Source organism: Mustela lutreola, chromosome 7, assembly GCF_030435805.1.
Source record: "Mustela lutreola isolate mMusLut2 chromosome 7, mMusLut2.pri, whole genome shotgun sequence".
NCBI lineage: Eukaryota > Metazoa > Chordata > Mammalia > Carnivora > Mustelidae > Mustela > Mustela lutreola.
The window spans coordinates 143,078,122-143,101,436 of NC_081296.1; the positions used below are offsets into that span (position 1 = coordinate 143,078,122).

General features: G+C 47.5%; 2 protein-coding genes across 9 annotated transcripts in view; one reads left to right on the plus strand and one right to left on the minus strand.

The window, feature by feature from the left end:
• The window catches only part of DDX24 (DEAD-box helicase 24), a 33,506-nt gene extending 18,013 nt beyond the window's left edge, over window positions 1-15,493 (minus strand). The window contains exons 1-2 of one of the 3 annotated variants that reach the window (XM_059182986.1): window positions 15,318-15,493; window positions 2,701-3,417 (exon numbers count right to left, since the gene is read on the minus strand). In XM_059182986.1, coding sequence (XP_059038969.1) covers window positions 2,701-3,412 — 712 coding nt within the window. In that variant the 5' untranslated portion in view covers window positions 3,413-3,417; window positions 15,318-15,493. The other 2 variants (XM_059182985.1, XM_059182984.1) reach the window with 2 other exon arrangements.
• Window positions 15,494-15,613: 120 nt separating this feature from the next.
• LOC131836940 (interferon alpha-inducible protein 27-like protein 2) lies at window positions 15,614-22,537 on the plus strand. Of its 6 annotated transcripts, none has more exons than XM_059182988.1 (5): window positions 15,614-15,731; window positions 19,489-19,581; window positions 21,212-21,241; window positions 21,688-21,849; window positions 22,291-22,537. In XM_059182988.1, the coding sequence occupies exons 2-5, from the start codon at window positions 19,551-19,553 to the stop codon at window positions 22,365-22,367; spliced, it is 300 nt and encodes a 99-aa protein (XP_059038971.1). In that variant the 5' UTR covers window positions 15,614-15,731; window positions 19,489-19,550; the 3' UTR covers window positions 22,368-22,537. The 6 variants fall into 6 exon arrangements, with proteins under 6 accessions (XP_059038971.1, XP_059038974.1, XP_059038975.1 ...); XM_059182989.1 differs by having other exon boundaries at window positions 15,625-15,704; XM_059182990.1 differs by lacking the exon at window positions 15,614-15,731 and adding an exon at window positions 15,847-15,876.
• Window positions 22,538-23,315: the final 778 nt, after the last annotated feature.

Sequence of the window (23,315 nt, forward strand, 5' to 3'; positions counted from 1 at the left end):
CTCGGTCTGTCAAATATATGAATAAAAAAATAAAAAATAAACAAACAAATAAATAAGTAAAATAAAATGAAGACTGAACATACCAAGTATCAGCAGGGACAGAGACCCATTCAAACTCTAACTGGGTGGGTATGTAAAATGCTATAATCACTTTAGGAAACTCCTAAAAAATTACATTTACCTTAAGACTTAGCTATTCCACAGGTATTTTTACCCAAAAGAAACTGAGGCATATACCCATACAAAGACTAACACAACAATATTTACAGTACTTTTTGTTTTTAAATTTTATCTATTTATTTATTTGGGAGGAGACAGTGTGGGAGGGGAAGATTGGTGGAGAGAGGGAGGGAGAGAGACAAAGAGCTCCTGGGCAACACTGTGCACAGGCACGGGAGGGAGAAGTAAAGGGAGAGAGAAGCCTTTTTTTTTTTTTTAAATATTCTATTTATTTATTTATTTGACAGAGAGGGAGAACAAGCAGGGGGAGCGGCAGAGGGAGCAGGAGAAGCAGGCCCTCTGCTAAGCAAGGAGCCAATGTGGGGCTCGATCCCAGAACCCCAGGATCATGACTTGAGCCAAAGGCAGATCCCTCAACCAACTGAGCCACCTAGGTGCCCCAAGGGAGAGAGAATCTTAAGCAGACTCCATGCTGAGTGCAGAGTCTGACAGGAGGATAAATCTCAGGACACAGAGATTATGACCTGAGCTAAAATCAAGAGTTAGAGGCTTAATCAACAGAGCCAGCAGCTGTTCCTATGAACAGTTTTATCTGTATAGCCAAAAACTATACAGAACAAAAATATCCATCAACAGATGAATAAACAAACTGTATTATATCTATACACTAGCATATTAACTATCAATAAAAAGGAATGAACTATTGGTACTTGCAGTAACATGGTTAAATCTCAAAGCATGCTGGGTCAAAGAGCCAAACACCCAACCCCTCTCAAAAGTACCTACCTAGTGTATGATTCCGTTATATAAAATGCTGGAAAATGAAAATTAATTCAAAGTAATAGAAAGCATATCAGAGGTTGCCTTGTGGATGAACAAGGAGCAGGACCCAAGAGAGGCTTCAAAAGGGACTCAAAGCATCTTTTGGGGCTGATGGAAATATTCATTATCTGTATGGGAGTGGCAGCTTGTCCACGGACCCAAAAGTCTTTGTGAGTCTTGGACCTGCAGATTCACAGCATTCCACTGGGATAGCCTGAAAGGAGCAGTGGTATGAATCCAAATGTGAGGTTCTAGCCACAGTGGCTCATACAACCTTGGCTCTGTTTCCAGAAACCCACTTCCAGGCCTCTGCACAAACCAAAGCAATGTAGCAGAATGCTTAACAGCACACAGACCTAGTCTAGAATCCAGGCACTACCACTTTCCAGCTGCTGTTTTAGGGATACTATCGTCTGTGAGGCTGTGTTTCCTCATGAGTAAGATGATAATAATAAATGCAACCTATTTCAGAGTGATTTTGAGGACGGAGTTCATCAATATGATGTACTTAATACAGTGCATGACAGATTTTAAATGCGAAGAAAATGTTCTAACTTACTATTACTTCCACTCCCGAGGCTTCCTTACTCTTCCATCTACGTGATTCTTCTACAGGATCTCACCTGTATTTTCCTGATCACCCTTTCTAGAAACCCAAGGCACACAGTGTCTAGATCGTCTACTTCTATCTCATATAATCTAACAGTCACTAGCCATGTATGGATGGCTATCAAGCACTTCAAATGTGGTTACTCTAAATTGATGTGCTGCAAATTCAAAATACATGTCAGATTTTGAAAACTTAGTATAAAAATAAGAATGTAAAATATCTCAATAATTTTAATTAAATATTGAAATTTTTATAAACTGATTAAATACAGCGTTAAAATTAACTTTTACCTATTCTTACCTTTTTAAAATATGGCTCCTAGAAAATTTAAAATCCCTACATGGCTCACATTATATACATATTTCTATCGGTTACTGCTGGTCTAGTTGGATTTTAGTACAAGGCAGTACAAGCTCCTCCCTCCAATCAGTAACTTAAATTACTGAGGTCAAATCAACCTGGCATTATTTCACAAAGTCTTAAGATGGCCCAGGGAATGAGAGAACTTTAAATAATGCCTAGTACCAACAGTCACCTCAGGCCAACATCTTCCTACAAAATCCACCCAATGGTTACCTACCACACACTCAAACCCTTCCAGTAATGATAAACACAGCAATTCCCAAAGCAGCCCTTTTATCTTTGGACAACTCTTGAGAATTAGTGAAGATGTACCTCTTTAGAGGGTTAATCTTAGTCCTACTTTACCCCTCTGAGTCATTTAGGAAGGCTCAAGAACAGGAAAAAACTACCATTTGCAAATCACTTGCAATGTACTGTGTAAACTTTTCTGTAGCATTTACATTTAATCCATAAAGAAAGGGGAAAAACAGTAGTAGGCACTAGTGTTATCTTCATTTTATAACAGCACCTATGGGTGTCAGTGAGATAAAGCGACCTGTCCAGGGTACCAATCATAAAGTAGCAGATCTCAACTCAAGAGTTGGATGACTTCTAAACACCTTCATTCAACAATGCATTTGTGGTTTGGTTCCCAAATTCCCCTCTTCCCAAGCCATCCAACCTGTTAGCAGCCACAAGGTCAACCCAAAAGCAATCTTACCCTGGCCAGCTAAGGACGCTCTTACCTGTCTCAGCAGCCCCAAGGATGTCCAGTTTGTCACGGATGGCAGGTGCCAAGGTGAGAGCTTGGATTGGTGTGGGTGCAGAGAAGCCTAGAAAGCTGAGTGCTCGGAGAACTGGCTTGGGTACAAATAGATCTTTCCATGCTGTTACATCTGCCTTCTGGTCATGCATTTCAGGCACCCATGTCTTTGCTTTCTTGGGCACTTTTGGAGTAGTACCCTGGGAAGGCTCCAATTTTTTTTTCCCTTTCTTTTTTTTCTTTTTTGGAACAGACTGGGCTGAGCTTTCTGATACCATCTCCTCTACCTGTGGATTAGGACAAACTGTGCCATCTCCCTGAGGCTCTGGTTCAGCATCTTTGACTTCAAACTCTTCCTGGGCACTGATTCCTTCAGTTTCCATGTCTTTATTCTTCTTCAACTTCATCCTTTTCTTTGAGGAGCTGGACTCTCCTTCTTCCTTTCCTGAAACACTTTGTGCCTTTCTCTTCTTGGGCTCCTCCTTTGAGAAGAGGCTGGAGGAATTCTTGGCAGGGGAGACCAACTGGTAATCCGTCAGTTCCTCAAAGCACACCAAGTCATCCATCTGTCCCTCTGCAAACATATTTGGGTCAATCTCCACCTGCTTCCATTTTCCCACAACTTTGATTCCCTTTGTCTGAAATCTGCCAAAGCTTGGTGCCTTTGGCTTTGATTTTGTCTCCTGCAACTTCATGGTTGCTGAAAAGAAAAGGAGAGAAGCATTCCATTAGGTTGGCAACTGAAGCGCACAGGGGTCTGAGTCAACAAATATTTTCTAAGCAGCCTATAGTATCCTGCCCTGCAAAGAGGTGAGGACACAGAGACCCTGAAGATCAAAGAGAGGAAATATACCAACAGAGTAGGCTGCTTGGCCTGGAACAGAGGGTACACAGGGCATGGAGGGGCACAGACACATGAGCTAGATCTGGTTGGGATTCCAGACCCAACACTTACTGCTTGGGTGTCACTGGACAGTAGTGTTTAATCCACCCTGAACCGCAGTGCTCTCATCCTTTAAATAAGGGAAAGGGTCCCAATAATATCTAAGGCACAAAATGTTTTATGCAAAGAAATAAAATTATGTAAAGCATGGAGCATGAAGCTCGCCATTCCCAAGTCATTTTGAAGGCCGAATTAAGAATGCGAAGGGGTGTTGCTGCTGTTGTTTTTTCTTTTTGGTTTGGGGGTGGGGGTTAGGGGGCCAGCTTTATTGCAAGGGCTCAAGCCTTGACCCAAGAAGGCAAACGCCTATTTCACCATGCTGGCCTTGGCCCATCCAGCTTTTTTGTCACATTTTGAGCGATTTAACACACATTTCAACAGAGACGTTTGACTGGCACTCCATCCGCGGTCTCCCTTTCCAGAAAGACTAAGGAACATAACAGGTCCCGGAGGGAAGCCCCAAAGTAATACGTGGTTGTTCAAATGCGGACCGGCTCCGCGTCCGTGGCGGGCGTCTGAGCCTGTGAACCCCTGTCTCCTCGCCTGTAAATGGGGATGATGAAGGTATCTGTCCCAGAGGGTCGTTACACCGACGCGAAAAGGTGACGCACTTCAGAACCCGCTGGGCATGGCGCCTCACCGGCTCTGCACGTCAGCGCGCAAAGAGGCTTCACCCCCGGCCCCGGCTCCACGACCGCAAACCACGCGCTTCCACGGCGGCGCGGGTGGTCAGACACCGGGGGCGAGAGACCCAGAGCCGCGCCTCGCCTGGGGCTTAACGGGCGCTCGACGCTGAGAGGCCGACGCCACCGGGCCTGGACGCCCACAGCAGGGACCCCCAGCCGTCCTCTCTGGACCGGAGAACTGAGGCCCATGTCCTGCACAGGCCCACCACGCCAGCCCCGGGGGCCGGCCCCAGCCCCGCTCCGGCTCCCGTACTCACCGCATGGAGACGCCGTCACGGCCCCCTCACACGCCGGCCAACCGCCGCGCACACCTCCTCCGAAATCCCTCAGCTGCAGCGTCGACCGCAGTTCCGGGGCGGGGCTCGCATTCACGCACGCGCGCGCCCCTGAGATAGGAAGTCCCGCCCCCATCTAAAGGCCGCCGCGTGATTCGCTGCCGCTGCGGCGGTACTCCTCCGCTGGGCTTAGGGAGCGGGTGGAGCTGCTGAACCCGCGGTGCAGCATTCCCGCTCAGTGCCCGCTGGTGCACCGGAACGCGTTTCCTTCTGTTCTTGGTCTAGTTTTAGTGCAGTGGCTGTCCGCGAATGAAGTACCTACTGGGTGCCTGCGAACCTTGCAAACGTTTTAGCCTCTAATTTACAACCCAACCAGCCAGTATCAGAGGTGCTGTTTTCGCTGGTTTTTTTCATGCCTCACCTATTGCTCACTGATAGGTGAGGTCAGGCTAGATCCACCTGACTCCAAAGCTCACGTTTTCACTGCCAAACTGAACTGGTTCCTTTGTTATATGCAGAGAAATCACCTTCACAGTAGACAGTCGCCTTTTCAATGTGGCCGTCACCACACCACCTGGGAAACCTTTCCCACATGCTGTCTGGCTGGTGACCTTGAGAAGTCTTAAAGTCATTTCTAAAGTTTAGGTCAGGGGCGCCTGGGCGGGTCAGTGGGTTAAGCTGCTGCCTTCAGCTCAGGTCATGATCTCAGGGTCCTGGGATCGAGTCCCACATCGGGCTCTCTGCTCGGAAGGGAGCCTGCTTCTCTCTCTCTCTCTCTCTCTCTCTCTCTCTCTGCCTGCCTCTCTGTCTACTTGTGATTTCTCTCTGTCAAATAAATAAATAAAATCTTTAAAAAAATAAATAAATAAAGTTTAGGTCAAGTGAGCCTCCCCACCCTGCTTTGGAGCCAACATGGGACAGAACTTGCCAGTGTGTCCCCAAGGGCCTGGGTGCATAAAACCTGTGCCCAAGTAGTGTCTGAAGAAGTCTGATGACCAGACACTGAGGCTGTCTGGATGGTAGAGTGAGGAGAAAGGGCTGCACGTCCCTACGTGGAAGGACAGGGTTTCTGTCCCCTCTGGCCTAGTTGGAGGATTGCAGCATTAGTCCTAACAACCTTGCCTAACAGGGCTGTTTGGTGGCAAAAGGGTCCTCAGCAGAAACCTACTAGAAATAGGACCCCTGCAGTGGTACTTAGGGTCATAATGGGGCATGGTGAAGATTCTCAGTGAAGGTCTCTGAAAAACTGGCAAAAGCATCTGTATTAGTTAGGATTCTCCAAAGAAACAGAAACAACAGGATATGTGTATGCAGAGAGAGAAATTTGTCTTAAGAAATTGGCTCACAAATGATTGTGGAGACTTGACATATCCAAACTTAGATGAGGTAGGCCAGTAGGCTGAAGACTCAGGGAGGAGTCCAAAGGCAGTCAGCTGGCGGAATTCCTTCTTGCTCAGAGGATGTCAGTCTTTGTTTTATTAAAGCCTTCAACTGGTTGAATGGGTCCTCCCCATGCTGTGGAAGGTAATCAGCTTTATTCAGAGTTCACAGATTTAAATGTTCATCTCATCCCAAAAAAACCTTCACAGAAACGTCTAGAATAATGTTTGACCAAATTTCCACGCACAGTGGACACATAAAGTTAACCACCACAGCATTCTAGGAGAGAAAAGAATAGCTTTTGTTTGGACATCTCCCATGTTGGAGGAGACAACTCTGTTGGACAGCCAAGAAAGATTTGCAGACAGCACTAAGTTAAAATAGCTTCTCGCCCCTTTATCTCATGGTTTTGTGTAGTTGAAAGCAGCCATATGGAGAGGAAGTAGACGAAAGAGAGGTGAGAGCAGATTACGTCCCCTCTTCCCAGCTGTGTTTCAGAGCCCCGATCAGACCTAAACTGGGGAAAAGGGGGAAGTTACAAATTTGCATGTGAGATGGAAATTATGACATCAGATTAGATGGTGTTTTTGTTTACTCACTATTTTTTTTTCATGAGGGGGTGTTTTCCCCCTAATTATTACAGATGAAATTTTATTTTATTTTTTTAAAGACTTTTCTTTTTTAAGATTTTATTTATTTATTTGACAGAGAGATCACAAGTAGGCAGAGAGGCAGGCAGAGAGAGCAGGGAAGTAGGCTCCCTGCTGAGCAGAGAGCCCGCGGGGCTCAATTCCAGGACTGTGAGATCATGACCAGAGCCAAAGGCAGAGGTTTAACCCACTGAGCCACCCAGGCGCCCCTACAGATGAAATTTTAAAATGGCATTCTTTCCGAGTCAGTTTTAGTGGAGGCACAAAGATGGAAAGGAAAACAGTAAGAGCACAGTTTCCTTGCTCTCCAAAGCAGGTTTCTTAGAGAGTATTAGACCTGACAAGGAAATTGTCTCCAAACAAGTTACATGCCACTTAGCTTAATATCTAGTTCTAAGTCTGAAAGGATCAAAATTGAAGAGGCTGAGAGAGAGCATTTCCTTGCAGAACTTACAACTTGTGGCTGAGGTTAAATAAAGTATAATTTGGACTTAAAATAATTTATTTCAGCAAGCATCTCCTTCTTCAGGATTCCCAGAGTGTCCTCTATGGAGTATAGCACTTTCTGCTCTGCATTATACTGGGAGATTTACTTTCTTGTCTTAGTTCTCCTAGATTACAAATTCCTCAAAGAATTGCCCTCAGATTTATCTGGGTGTTCCCTAACATGCTCAGTCAGTGTCTAGATGATGTAGTGAGTCATAAGTGTTTGCTGAATGAATGAATGAGAAAGCCATTGACCTTAGCCTGAGGGTTGATACCCTCTGCCTATTTGTGTAGTTGAACCTGGCACCAGAAGTGATGACAAAGGCTGACTTTGTCCTATGGCATCTGTTCCTAGTTCATAGCAGCTTTTTTTGTTATGTCCCCAAGCTGGATACAACCAAAATGTCCTACAGTAGGTGGATGGTTAAATTGTGGTATGTGGATATATACATATATTAAGTCATCATGTTGTACACCTTAAGCTTACAAAAAGTTGTATGCTAATTATATCTCAATAAAGCCGGGAGGAATACCTATGGTATGTCTATTCAACAATAGAAAGGAATGAACTAGTAGCACAAACAACTTGGATAGATGTAAAGGGTATTATTTTGAGTGAAGAAAGCCCTTGTCTCCAGGGCATGTAGGACAAGAAAGGACAAAATCACAGGATGAAGAACAGATTGGTGGTTTCTGGAGCTTAGGAAGGAACTCGTGGTTAGAGTGTGAGTATTTGGAGTATCTTACACAGATCTCCTAAATCCGTTGGAATTTCCTAGGTGACAGGAACATCTTTTGTTGTAATGGGTTGATTCTTAATGGGACCCTCAGTGGGGGCTCATCACCAGACGCTTGGAATTTTAAGCCTCACCCTCCAGAGAGGGGAAAAGGACAGAAGTCTGAGTTGATCATCCTGACATGAGGAAGCCTCTGTAAAGTCCCTAAAATGTGGGGTTCTCAGGACTTCTGGCTTAGTAAACAAGAATACCTCCTTACCAGGCACCTGGGTGGCTCAGTCAGTTGGGCGTCTGCCTTTGGCTCAGGTCATGATCCTGGACTCCTGGGATCGAGTCCCACATCAGGCGCCCTGCTCAGCAGCAAGTCTTCTTCTCCTTCTGCCCTTCACCCCACTTGTGCTCTCTCTCTCAAATAAATAAACAAAATCTTAAAACAAACAAATAAACAAATCTATCCATGGGAACACCCAAACCATAGGACAGAAAGAAGTTCTGTGCTCAGGGCCTCACCCTATATAACTTTTCATCCTACTGTTCTTTTGTACCCTTTAATAGCCTTTGTAATTAATCAGTAATAGTCAAATCAATAATTTTCCCAAGTTCTATGAGCCTTTCTAGCCAGTTGTCCAAGCCAAGGAGGGGGTCATGGGAACCCCCAATGTGTAGCCAAAATGGACAGAACTTGTGGGTAACCTGGGACCCATTTCTTAGGATTAGAATCTAAGGGAGGCAGTCTTAGGAGCCTGAGCCCTTAACCTGTGGGGTTACTGCAGTTAGTACCAGAATAGAGTTAAATTGCAGGACACTGAGTTGCTGCCCACAGAGAAATAGAGCAGTGTTTGGTATGGAAAAACCCACACATCTATGTCAGGGGTATAGCAGCAGTACAGACACTGTTTGCAAATACTCCACTTCACTGGGCATCAGGGAAATACAATTCAAAACCACAGAGAGATACCACCTCACACCGGTCAGACTGGCTAAAATTAACAAGTCAAGAAATGACAGGTGTTGGCCAAGATGTAGAGAAAGGGAAAGCCTCCTACACTGTTGGTGGGAATGTGAGCTGGCACAGCCACTCTGGAAAACAGAATGGAGGTTCCTCAAAAAGTCAAAAATAGAGCTACCCTATGACCCAGCAATCACACTACTGGGTATTTACCCCAAAGATAAAAATGTAGTGATCCGATGGGGCACGTGAACCTGAATGTTTATAGCAGCAATGTCCACAATAGCCAAACTATGGAAAGAGACCAGATGTGCATTGACAGATGAATGGCTAGAAAAGACATGATATATATATATATGTATGTATACACACACACACGCACACTCTCTCTCTGCCTACTTGTGATGTCTCTCTCTCTCTCTATGTGTGTCAAATAAATAAAATTTAAGAAAAGAATTAGACACACACCCCGAAATGTTAGCACATAACGTTTACCATGGTGTTACTCATGACAGCAAATGTTTGAAATAACAGGAAATCAAGTAAATAAAATGTTGTACCTCCACATAACAGAATTCTAGGCATATACGCACATATACGCACAATGGAATATTACTCAGTCTTCAAAAAACCAAAACTTTGCTATTTTCAACAACGTGGATGGAACTAGAGCGTATTATACTAAGTGAAATAAGTCAATCTGAGAAAGACAATTACATGATCTCACTCTTTTGCGGACTTTAAAAAACAAAACAGACTCACAGGGGAAGGGAGGGAAAAATAAAATAAGACAAAATCAGAGAGGGAGACAAACCATAAGAGAATCTCAACCACAAGAAACAAAATGAAGGTGCCTAGAATTCTGTTATGTGGAGGTACAACATTTTATTTACTTGATTTCCTGTTATTTCAAACATTTGCTGTCATGAGTAACACCATGGTAAACGTTATGTGCTAACATTTCGGGGTGTGTGTCTAATTCTTTTCTTAAATTTTATTTATTTGACACAGAGAGAGAGAGAGAGAGAGAGAGAGAGAGAGAGAGACATCACAAGTAGGCAGAGAGAGAGGGGGAAACAGGCTCCCTGCTGAGCAGAGAGGCCCACGTGGGGCTCGATCCCAGGACCCTGAGATCATGACCTGAGCTGAAGGCAGAGGCTTTAACCCACTGAGCCACCCAGGTGCCCCATGATTCTTTTCTTTAAAAAAATTCCAGAAAGCAGAATTTCTGATCCAAATAGAATGGAGGCTTTTACTACATGTTTCTGCTTCTGTGGCTTTTGCTTTGGTTTTTGGTGCAGCAGAGAATTCCAGGGTCCTGTCCTTACCAAGATGCAGCTTTATTCTGGTGTACATGTTATCAGAGGCACTTTGGTCCCACAGCCAACAGGTAGACAGTGGCTTTCTTTTTTTTTTTTTTTTTTTTTAAAGATTTTATTTATTTATTTGACAGAGAGAGAGATCACAAGTCGGTGGAGAGTCAGGCAGAGAGAGAAAGAGAGAAGCAGGCTCCCGCTGAGCAAAGAGCCCGATGCGGGGCTCGATCCCAGGACACTGAGATCATGACCTGAGCCGAAGGCAGCGGCTTAATCCACTGAGCCACCCAGGCGCCCCAGACAGTGGCTTTCTGATACTACAGTTTTGTTTTGTTTTATTTTGTTTTTAAGATTTTATTTATTTGAGAGAGAGCGTGAGAGAGCATGAGCAGGAGGAGAGGGAGAAACAGGCTCCCCACTGAGCAGGGAGCCTGGCATGGGACTCGATCCAAGGACCCCAGGATCATGACCTGAGCAGAAGACAAATGTTTACCAACTGAGCCACCCAGGTGCTCCTAGATACCCCAATTTCTTTTTTTTTTAAAGATTTTATTTATTTATCTGATAGAGATCACAAGTAGGCAGAGAGAGAGGAGGAAACAGGCTCCCTGCTGAGCAGAGAGCCCAATGCGGGGCTCGATCCTAGGACCCTGGGATCATGACCTAAGCCGAAGGCAGAGGCTTTAACCCACTGAACCACCCAGGTGCCCCTATACCCCAATTTCTTGATCATGATAACGGTTGCTGCACCCTTGGTGGTCTAGGACTTCAGCATCATTCTGAGAGGGTGTCCTTCCTGGAAATTCAACCTAGAACCTCCTCCTCCAGTCTTGGAACAATTTTGAAGTCACCTGATTCCCTGTGTTAAAATTCACTCTGCTTAAGTTAGCCCAAGTGACTTCTGTTACCCATGGCCAAACCCTGACTAATGGGTGGATTCACGGACTCGTGAAATACCCACACTCACTCACAGTTATCTCCTTAAAAAATTATTTTACTGTTAGTGAGATGGACCATCTTTTCAAATATTTATTGGCTATGTGTAATTCTCTTCTTCAGAGCTACCCCTGTTAGTATTAGAGTTTCTTTTTAAAAATCATTTTTTAGAGGCTCCTGGGTGGCTCAGTCCTTAAGCATCTGCCTTAGGCTCAGGTCATGATCCCACAGTCCTGGAATAGAGCCCTGCCTTGGGATCCCTGCTCAGTGGGAGCCTTCGCACTCCCACTTCCCATGCTTGTTCCCTCTCTAGTGCTCTCTCTCTCTCTCTCTGTGTGTGTCAAATAAATAAATAAAATCTTTTAAAAAATAAATAAAAATCCTTTAAAAAAATTTTTTTTGGTGCCTCTGTGTCACCAAACTAAGGCACATCAAGATTAATGAACTTGCCCAAGGTCATAACTAGTAAGGATTCCAACCCAGGCTACTGGTCAGAGGTCATGCTGTTCACCCCCAATCCATGTGCCATAGAGGACTAGGGCTAAGTTCCTTTTAGTTCTGAGCTCTGCTCTCTTTGCATTGAGCTCCCCCTCGAACTGGTTCTTCAGTCCTGGGTTTAGTAGGTCGGCTTTAGCTGGCAGACCATTCTGTGCAGAACCTGAATCCCCAGCCCTTGGTTTAGTTCACAGTCCCCCAGTTGTTGGGGATTCCTTTCCCAGCGCCAGCCTGCAGTCTCCATTTACTAGTCTGCCAGGTTAGCCCACGCTGAGAATTGCTGGTGGTGTGCGTGGCCTTCTCTTGGCCAGTCGCAGTAACATTTCTTGGGTACTGTTGGTATGTTGAGATGCATATATTTGTCTTGTGTTATGTAAGTAAAGGTTATTGCTAACAGGGATCTCCAAAGCCAAAACGCCACAGAAATTGGTGGTCACGGGTCAAGAACTTAAGAGCTATTAGAGCAATTGCCCCCAAACCCAAAGACTCCTAATGTTAGGATAATCTGATCACAGAACAGGTTAAATTGACACTCTGTCACTCACCAGCCTCAAGAAAATTGCTATGAAGCAAAGTACGCTATGAAACACTGCACAACCTCAACCTATTCCTTTTAGCCCTTTTAGCCCTCAGAACCCAAAGCCTTGGCCAACAAGATTCTTAAACGTTAAAGAGTCAAATGTCCCACTTTTCTGACACACCTGGTTATTCTGTGTCCAAGAACGAGACTCCTGTAAGCTATAAATATCTACAAAGATGGCCAAGTCCTACTATGCTTGTTTTGTGCCCTGAGAACCTTCCTGGTAATCATCAGGTTGGGGCCCCAAAATACGGCCCAACTGAAATGTGGGTTGTACCTCACTTTCAGGTAGGGTCTTAGCAAACTGCTGCCAGCCCTTGGGGGCAATTATAATGATCATCATGAGGAATGTTCCAATTAGATAAGATCATTTAGGAAGTGCACTTAAAAGTCCCCAAATTAAATAAACAGAATGCTATACCTATTTTAATGGGTGTACAAACCCTCCAAAAGGCTTCGAAATTCCAAAATAGCTTTACTGAAAGATGTGTTGCAAAAAGTTAATGAAAAAGTTGAGGTACCTTGGGTGGCTCAGTCAGTTAAGCACCTGACCCTTGATATCAGCTCAGGTCGTGATCTCAGGGTCCTGGGATTGAGCCCCATGTCAGTCTCTGCACTGGACGTGGAACCTGCTTGAGATTCTCCCTCTCCTTCTGCCCCTCCCTGCGTCTCCCCCTCCTGCACGCTCTCTCCCTCTAAAATAAAATTCAAAAAAACTCCGAAAAATAAAAGATGATGTAGGTACTTAAAAGAAAAGATGGTTACACCCATGTGACTCCTACTGCTTCCTCCTTCCTCCTTTGTTTGAGGAGGAAGCAGTCTAGTGTTAAAAAACAAAACCAGGATGGAAGGACACCTGGGTGGGTCCTTCAGTTAAACATCAGACTTCAGCTCAGGTCATGATCCCAGAGTCCTGGGATCAAGCCCCACAGCAGGCTCCCTGCTCAGCGACAAGTCTTGTTTCTCTCTCTCTCTCTCTCTCTCTCTCTCTCTCTCTCCCCCTCTCCCTTTCTGATCCCCCCCCTCAAATAAATAAATAAAATCTTACAAAAAAAAAAAAACAACAAGAAAATTTGAATATCTATTCAATATTCAAATATTCAAATATTCCTGAATAGGGTAGCATCCCATCTAGCTAGCAGAAAGGGGCTCTGAGGCACTGTATGGGAAATGGGAGACTTTTACAGGCAGAAACAGGCATGACAGGAAGTTATTAGTGAAAGAAAACAAAAGATTGTTTCAGACCAGATCACCTTCCTTTGGAGGACAGGGAGGCAAGGTGGGTCTTCAGGAATTTCTAGATGGACTGCTTAAAGGTCAGTCACATCCCTGCAGTTAAGCTTCAGTTCAGTGTCATAGAGGCAAATGACTCCACTAGAGGCCTCTTGTTTCGCTTTCTCACTCCCCCTTTATTTAGAGAACTCAGGAGAGAGAGTGGATCGTTGTAAGAGCAACGTTTGATCTTTCTGAGTAGGCAAGAAGGGACGAAATCTGTAGCAACCAGAAGTATAACCAGAGTAAACGGATACAGATTCTGGGGTTCCGTGGAACTGACATGGGGAAGAGAATTCTCTTCTGATTGCATCTAACTTCTTGATGAGATAATAAATAGCCATCTGAGAGTCAGTTGGGAGGAGACAGTGGGAGAAGTTTTAGGAGAAGTTGAATTTACTGTTTACATTTTGCAGAATTGTTGGATAAAAACCATGCCGACATGCCAACCATGTGTCATTCCATCTAGAAGTGACTAGAAGCCTCAGTTCCCGCTCAACACCCCTGAAGAATCCAGGTGAGCTCCCCCACCCCAAATGTTGTTAGGATGTTGAGACTCATGACACAGCTTACATACACGAACGTGCACATACAATCACACACACACACACAGACACACACACACACACATTCTTCCTGTGAATTCGCAAATTTCCTGCTGCCGAATGTAGCTGATGGGGAGAGTGTAGGTTCCTGAACAGGGCTTGGAGTGTAGCTTAATCCTCAACAGACTGACATCAGAGTGTAGCTTAAGCTAACAAAAATAACGTGTTTATGTCATGCCATCCATGCTGAATATTTAAAGCACACAAATTTCTTTTCAGTCTGTTCTTGGCGCAACAGCTGTTGTGAATCTGATGGTACCATTTCTCTCTCAGCCTCTCTAAGAGCTTCCCACTTTGCTCAGAGATCAAGACCAGGTCCTTGCCATGGTGTAGGGAGCCCCAGATGGCCTGGCTCCCTGTCAGCCTCTGTCTTTAGCTCCTGCCTCTCTCCCTCAACCACCTGCTGCAGCCACACTGGTCTCTTCCCTGTTCCTCTCATACCTGGTTCTTTGCCATCTCTGTTCCTTTTACCTGGAGAGACTTTCCCCCACAATTCTACCCGACTCCCTCCTCCACCTCCTTTTGCCTTGGTACTTCTTCAAATAATAGATCGCACAACTATATAGTTGTTTATCTTGTTTCCTCCTCCCCCCACACTGGCTTATAAACTGTAAGGACAGGTACTTTGATCTTATCTGCCTTGTGTACTGTCTCAGTGCCCAGATCGGTGTCTGCCATGATGGGCCTTCAGTACAGACTTTCCAAATAGCTGAACATTGGCCACTGCAAGGCTTAAGATTATTCTGAAAACCACCTCGTCTTTATTAGAAATCAATATTCATCCTTTTTTTTAGAACTTTGATCAGATTTCTTATGACCTTTATTATGCAGGGAGTACATCCTGTCCCCAAATTAAATGACAAAGCATTTTATATTAGCCGATGGTGGCAGATACAGTGACCAGATCCCCTCTTTATAATAACTAGATTCTGCCTTTGACCAGTGTAGGAGCCAAAGGCAGGCTGCCGAAAATGTGCTACTTGGGTACATCGATTATTTTAAATAAAAACTACTGAAGAAACAACGTATGTAGGGACATTAATACTCTCCTCTGTACACCTAAGAGTGTTACTTAACCCACGATCGATCTGCTTACCTCACGGCTGTCCAGTAAGTTGAGTGACAAGCTGTTGAAGCAGGCATAAAATCTATTTGAGAAAGCCCACTGTCCAGATGGCAGCCTAATGTCCCAGATAAAGGTCTTGCCACGGGCAGTTGCTTTTCCAATGTGATCAGACACAAAAGGATGGGCGTCTGAAAAGTCTGCCAGTTTGCTACAAAAATCCTCACCTTCTGAAGGGATTTAATCAGTCTTGGACCTTGGCAGACCTCTGGCTCTGCTGGTTCTCAGTTCTGGATGTGTCCTCAGCCTGTGCTGGTTTTCGGTGATGTCTGGTCTTAGAGAGGCAACACCCCTGGCTGCTTACATCCCTGCTTGACATGAATGACTCCATCTTGTTCTCTATATCCAGTCCCCACCCCCACCAGGTCAATTTCTATTAGTTGGCCAGCCCCCAAACCCAAACTATTTCTTGTTTCAGTTTCCAGTTTCGGTTTCCAATTCCCAGTAAAAATAAAACCTATCCCATTGGTTGTGCTCAAAGGGGGAGCCAAAGAGGAAGTTGCCATAAAAGCCGGGAGTCTGATCTGGAAAACACAGCCAAGCTCAGACCTCAGGTCGGTTACCAGAGGATCTGCTTCTGGGTAAGACAGGGGGTTGGGCAGAGGGGGTTCCTTCCTGAGACCTCCAGCTCTAGTGGGTGGTAGGCTCAGTGCAGGCAAGGGAAGGCCACGGGAATCCACTCCCAGAAAGCTCTTTTGTTCCTCATCAGGTCAGTCGGGAGGAAGGGTAAGTCCCTGCCATTTGACCTTGGGACTCTGGGACAATGAGCGTTGTTCAAGCCTGGGTGGCAGCGGGTGAGGCCAGGGGAGAAGACACATGTCAGGAGGATCAAACTGGAATCATTCCAAGCCCAGGCTTTAGAAGCAGCTGGACTTGGGATGTGTCACTTACCCTCTCTGTGCCAGAGGGGTTTCCTCATCTATAAAATGGGGATAGTCAGGGTGCCTGGGTGGCTCACTGGGTTAAGCCTCTGCCTTCGGTTTGGGTCATGATCTCAGGGTCCTGAGATTGAGCCCCACATCGGGCTCTGTGCTCAGCGAGGAGCCTGCTTCCCCCCCACCCCCGCCTGCCTCTCTGCCTACTAGTGATTTCTCTCTCTGTCAGATAAATAAATAAAATCTTTAAAATGGGGGTAGTCATCTCTTTGTTCTCACTATCTTAAGTGGGGATAGTGCGGGATCATTGAGCCCAACAGTCAAGAAAGAATTCTTGAAACATTTGATGGTGCTAAAAGGTATTTTTCTTACAGCACAGGGACAGGACCCATAAGCAGAAAGAGCTGCACTGGGATTGTGAGGAGCGACTGGTTCTTATATATATTGTAATTAGTGAGGATTAAGGATAGTGTCTCTAAGGAATTTAGAAGCAAGGCTTTCAGAATTTTGAGGGGCCAACTGCTGTTAAGATCGGGTTACTATTAGTCCTTAATAAGACGTACACAAATTTCGGGGTGCCTGGGTGGCTCAGTGAGTTAAAGCCTCTGCCTTGGGCTCAGGTCATGATTTCAGGGTGCTGGGATTGATCCTCGGCATCGGGCTCTCTGCTCAGAGGGAATCTGCTTCCTCCTCCCTCTCTCTCTCTCTGTCTCTCTGCCTGCTTGTGATCTCTGTCAAATAAATAGATAAAATCTTTTTTTTTTTTTAAGTACACAAATTTCTTGAGGATTGTCATGTTGTACACATTTCAGGTATCTGTCAGTGAGCTCCAAGCTAAGGAGATTGAAGTCACATTTCTCTTGCTTTTGTTTCCCTCATCAAGGGGATGGCATGAGAACAGGAACCCAGAGCAACTGGACGACAGTATATACCTTAAAACGTAACTGGTTCTTATTTCCTAACTCTAGTGCTTTTTAAACTGCTCTGTGAGATTTCCAGGATGCAGTGCTGCGTCAGGCTTCCCTGCTTAACAGGGAGCCTGCTTCTCCCGCTGACCACCAGCCCCCCTCGAGCTCTCTCTCTGCGTCTCTCCCTCCCTCTCCCTCTTGCTCTCTTGCTCACTCTCTCTCAAATAAATAAATAAAATGCTCTGTGGAAATTTAAGAGATTCCCAGAAATAGCTAGGAAGTTGGCGCTGGGCTTTTTGGGAGGAAGGAAGCAGCCAGCTTGGAGAAATAAGTCCACTCCCCACCCTTCCTTCACCGTTTCCAGGACCCTTTGCGGACATCCAGCCCTGGCAAGTTCAGAGAGGTCTCTCTGTCCCTACTGGACAGAGTTTTTCAAAGTTGTGGGCATGATCCCCTTCCTTTCTGGGGTCCCCTCCCTGCACCAAAGCTCCATCCTGCTCAAAAAGAAGGAAGCCCACATTGGAGTCATCTGCCCCCAACCGCAGCACACCAAGACTTCAGAACAACGTCAACCTGTCCCAGGAAGGTGACCTTTGGGAAGTCCACCCCATCTGTCCTGCTCAGCACTAGTGAGGTCATTTGCCATCGGCCTGATACAAACCCTGTTTCCCCCTGATGTCCGGGCCTGAAACAATCCTTTCTTTTCTTTTACTGATGACTCCTCACCTTCCGTTTTGCTGCTTAGGAAAGCCTTCATTTTTGCGCAGCTTCTCCAAGCATCTCTCTACTTGCTCGATGGGCTGCTGTCCTGTAACCAGGAGTCAGGGCACAGGGCTAACTGCTGACAAAATCCAAAGGCAGAGAGAGAGAAAGAAAGAGAGAGTGCGCACACACGTGCAGGGGTGCCACAAGAAAGGGATTTATTTCAGTTGAGGCCAACGTGGGGAAGACAGTGGGCTAGTGTCCCCAAAGCTGTCTCCAAAGTGCTGAAAACATGGCCAGGTTTATATAAGGAAACTGTGGGACAGTCACTGAGTACTGCAGACAGGCAGTGAAGGTCATGGCCTCGGGGTCAGTCGCGGGGGTTTTGTTTGTTTGTTTGTTTTAGATTTTTATTTATTTGACAGAGAGAGAGATCACAAGTAGGCAGAGAGAGAGTGGGGGATGCAGGCTCCCTGCTGAGCACCTGAGCTGAAGGCAGAGGCTTAACCCACTGAGCCACCCAGGAGCCCCAGTCGTAGGGCCTTTATTGCTGGGGAGTTGGGGGTAGTTTGGTTTCCACTGCGGGAGGCTTTGCCCACCCAGGCTTCTGCCCGAGTTAAAGATAAGCTGTAAGACGAACCGAATCAATTAGAAAGGAAAAGTGAGACAAAATGGAGGTGTTGGGCTCCTTTCAGCCTGACACACGCATGTCAATTTCTGTGCCATGCAATTCGTCCAGGTGGCCACCTTGTCCTCTTCCCTGGTCTCTAAGCTAATGGGATCCAGAGTAATGACAGGAGCGTGGCCAAAGCTACAGAGGTGGTTTCCGGGGGTGAGCCCTCCTAGAGGGGCTGGTGGGGGGGGGGGCGAGGAGGGCGATGGGGAGGGGCGGAGTCTATTTCTAGCTTCACCTCCTTGGTTCTCACTGACGTGTCCTGATGTTAACAAAATTCTTCATTCCGGGCCCGTTTTCTTCATTAGTTTGTGTGAGCTCCCTCTCCAGTCTTAGCCGTTCGTTCTTGCTGTTTATCTTCCCCCTTTTCCTCCGTTGTATTAGAAGAATCCAACCAAGGACATTTTAAAGATCTAACTGACTTTATTGGTAGTCAACTCATGCATTGGCCAGCTTCCCAATGAGCAAGGAGAGGGGAGCTCCCGAGGGTTACAGAGGATCCAAGTTTTTAAAAGGTAGAGAGAGCAGAAAACAAGAAATTATTAGGAGAGAAACCATTGTTGTAGGCAAGGTCACCCTCCTAAGGGGAACGGAGGGGGCCCATCAGGAAATTTCCTAGTGCTCCCTGGGAAATCCCACATTGACTGGTTAAGGGATATATTCCTGGGGGACTGAAAGTGCAGTCAGGTTAGGTATTAAGTCTCAGTTTACACTTGGGGCCTTAACTGAAGGGACACCATTGTGGGACCTGTGGCTTTCTTTTTAACCACACGCCCCCCCAACTACCCCTGCAATACCTCCCTTCCTCAGAGTCAGCCTTTCCAATATGCTTAATGTGTATCTGTTTTTCATATGTATTTTTGCAAAATGGGTGTTGGCTTTTTGTTTGCATGTGTTTTAATGTCTGTATAGATAGTGTGCTGTTGAACTCGTTGTATTGCTTTTTCCACCCTGAGATTGTCAGGGTCACTAGGTGAATGTCTAATACTGGCTTCCAATTGTTGCAAACATGCCACTTCGCTTTTGCTCTCCTGGTGTCCACCCCGGGGTCCTTCTTCCTTCCCCAGCACGAACAGCAGCATAGTATGGAAGGGGAGGGCGGGGCCTCTGACCACTGCTGACCTCTGACCCTGCGCACTCATCCTCTGTTCTTTCTCTGGACTCACCCTGTCATCCACAGTTGCCCTGAGCCAGGCTACAGCTTCCGTGGGATCCCTGCTGGGGACACTGAAAGCCTCCAGCATGGCAGCATTGACTCTTTCCAGAGCCGGAGGTAACTGGCCCAGGGTGACAGAGTTCTGCTTCTCGGGCCCCCACCCAATACTTAGACCCGTGACAAGTCTCCAGCCAGCAGTCCTTCCTGTTTACCAGTAACACAAAGGACTCCTAAGCTTATGATAAGCAATCCTTAAAATAGTAAGGACAGATAGATTTTATCTAATGCTCTGCTGTCCTAGTCACTCTGCCAAACACTTAACATTTATCAATTGTTTTAATCGCCATAGCAACCCCAGAAGGTAACCATTGTTCCCTATCTACAAATGAGGGAATTGTTTTTGGCCCTGGGCCTTTGGGCAGGGAGGTGGGGTTACTACCAAACCGAGGACAGGAAGTAGAACCAAAAGGCAGAGAATCTGGTGTAGGGAGGAGGCTTCAGGACAGAGTAGGTTCTGAATAGCCTCGAGAGACCAGGCCACCCTCCCACGGATGACCGTTGGGGGTGCCCCGCAGCAGGTTAGCAGGGGAACAGCACCTCTTTCCCATGGGCCTTCTGTGCACATCGGGACCCAGATAGGCCAAGCTGCCGGCCAGCCCGGCATCACCCTTCCAGCCAAACCATAATGTCCAGTTGCAAGGGTTTGACTCTCACCTTTTAACTTCCCTTCCTATCCCCGGAAAGCTCTCTTCCTGGGGAGCTGGCTGAATTCATTCCTGCACACTTTTGCAGGCCTGACCCTTATGGGGGCAGCTGACCAGGACCTCTGCCTGCCCTCTAGGGACCCACATGTTGGAGAGACAGGCCAATGCAAGCCGGAAGGGTCTTAGTGCTCTGAGAGGCTGTGGTCACAGGGGGGCAATGCTGAGTCCAGATTGGCTGCCTTTGGGGGCTTCTCAGACAAGTGGGCAACAGGTCCGGCCTTAACTCATCTCAAGTAGAGTTCAAGTGCTCAGCAGTGCTTGCCCTGACTTGCTGGGCAGTGCAAAATGAAGCACATCTTTCTCCGTGAGGATTTATTGCTGCCTGGAAAGATCTGTGGGGCAACAGGAGAAAGTTAAATAATCTCCCCCTAAAAAAACACTGACCCTGAACTAACATCTTTGTTCAGAGAGCAAGGCATCCGGTTCCTTCGCCTCGACCAACACCACCAAGCCCTAAACCACTCTGCCAAGTATCCCTTGTCCACCCGAGAAGGGATGCAGGGCAGCCTTCTGTAGGGGTGTGTTTGTCTTTGTTTTGTTTTGTTTGTTTTAAACAAATCAGGCTTGGACGGCAGAGAGAAAGAGAAAGATCGTTTTTGCTCTCCCCGCAAACAGGCCCCCACCGACCAATCTGCAGACAGATTGAGAAAACAAAGCAGACTCTATGTGATCATTGGGTTTTCTGGAATGAGGACCTCAAACTCTGTCTCCAGATAATTTGAGGTCAAAGCATGCAAATCCATCTGGGACAAGTCATTTGAGTCTGGAATCTGACTCCCCAGAAATCCTTGCCAAGCTCAGAAGAGGGGCCCCCTTTCCCAGAAATCCCCCTGTCTGAATGCAGTAGGCAGGTGTCAGATGAGGTCATTCCTTCCCATCTCCCAACATGGACAATGCCCTCCCTGTGGGTGGGCTGTAGGCTCAGGGAGCCAAGGGGAGGCTCAGGGAGCCAAGAACTTACAGAACATTCTTTTGGTTTCTAGTCAAGACTGTGGCAGCTGTGATAGGAGGAGGTGAGTCTTTGTAGGGAAGGGGTTCAAGTCCTTATCTGTTCCCCCGAGTCTGGGTCTTGGGAAGCAACCATCTTGTCCAGGCCCAGGTCTGTCCTGCACTTTCGCGGATGGTGGGGAGGAAGTGGACTGGTGGAAATGGGGAGGAAGCCAGGAACTGGAAACAAGAAACAAGGAGCTTGGACCAGCTGGTGTCATGGAAACTCCACAGTGGAGGCGATCCCAGCAGGGACCCCATCTCCTCTTTGCAGGCATTTACCCTGTGACATTGGGGGTGTCTGACTTTTCTGAGCTCCTGTTTCCTTTCTGAAAAATGGGCCATGCGCATAGTCTCTCCAGAGCTCAGAGTTCACCCCCTTGCCTGCGCCTCCCAAAGCCCCCTGAGCCTGATTGAGTGTGTGCACTCCTTAACCCAACCCAACCCAACCCAACCCAACCCAACCCGACAGTCGTGTACGTGGCGTCCGTGCCCACCGTGCTGGGCGCCGTGGGCTTCACTGGGGCCGGAATCACTGCCTCCTCGCTAGCAGCCAAGATGATGTCCTCTGCTGCCATCGCCAACGGGGGTGGCATCGCCGCTGGCAGCCTGGTGGCGACACTGCAGTCGGTGGGTAAGTGTCCCTGGGGACTTGCTGTGAGGGGCGAGGAGGACCAGCGCCTTGGTACCCGGCCCGGATCTTAGCCTCCCCCACCCTCCTTGTCTGCTCCTAAGCGTCACCCTCCAGGTTCTCCCCGGGAGGTGCAGGAGGGAGGCCCCGGGCATGGGGCATGCCGGCTTCAGGCTGCGGTTGCTGGGTGCCTCGGGGATCTCCGCCCTGCCTGGGCTCAGCCTTCTTCCCTGGAGAGGGACAGCTCCCAGCTCCGGGCTTCTCCATGGCGGTGCTGGCCAGCGGGCTGCGGGCAGTTGCCTCCCATAGCAGAGATCTGGAGGGCTTTGGGAAACGGGAGGGTGCTGACTGGGGCCCTGGAGTCTTTGACCTCTCGGTTTTGTCCCACGGAGCTGCCCCAGGTCTGCTCCTTACCACTCTGCCCACCCTCTCCTTCTCCCCCAGGAGCAGCAGGACTCTCGCTGTCAACCAAGATCATCCTGGGCTCCCTGGGCTCTGTGCTCACGTTCCTGAGCTTCTAAGAGTTTCCCTGCTCTCTGCCTGCAAAGAAGAGAACGGCCCTACCCCACCCCTCCCCACGCCCCACCCCCACCCCTCCCCACGCCCCACCCCCCCATGCAGGGAGGGACCAGTCCCTGGCTGAGAGTGTGCCCTGAGGAAAATAAGCAATAAAAATTGTAGTTGCAGCCCATCCTGAATCCCCTCCTCCTTGCTCGAAGTTGGGGGCGGGGGAGGGTGGGTCACACCTCTTTCCCAGTCCTGTGGTCCGGAGCAACGTGGTGTTGGAGTGCAGGGTGCGCTCGGCTGGGATGTGCCAAAACGTGGGGGCGAGTGGCTGCCCCCACCCTGCTTGTGACTCTGTGTGACTCGGGGCAGGCCACCTCCTCTCTGGCCCTCATTTGTCCCTCTGGGCATGGGGAGTTGGTCTAAATGACCTCAAAGGTCTCAGCCATGGGTGGGTGTTTGGCTCAGTTCCTGGGCAGTCTGGAACGGGATTGGGGGAGGCGGGGGACCGGCGGGGAAGGACATCCTCTTCGGAGCCACCACCTCCCAGCTGCAGGTCTAATGGCTCTGTCCTAAGCGGCCCGGCTCTGAAGGCCCAGGCCCATATGAGTCATTGCTCCAGACTCAAGTCAAAGGCCACCGTCTAGCCTTTGCCTTTCTCCTCAGCAGCAAGAAGGGAGATGGAGTTTGCTGGAGGCTCTGAGCTTTCTAACTTCAGGGCCGTGACTCACCCTTAAATGTCCTTCTCCCAGAACAAGATCTTCTAGAAACTTCTCTTTGCTAGGATGACTTCCAACTCGGAGCATCAGAAAATTGGCTGACGTGCTGATCTGTTCCTCTTTTCCACAACTCTCTGAGCACACACTGTGGGTCGGGCACTGGCTGGGGGCTACAAACTTGGACTTCCTGTGGGGAGTCGGGGAGGATTGACTGACCGGTAGACAGCCATCGACAATGTGCTCTGG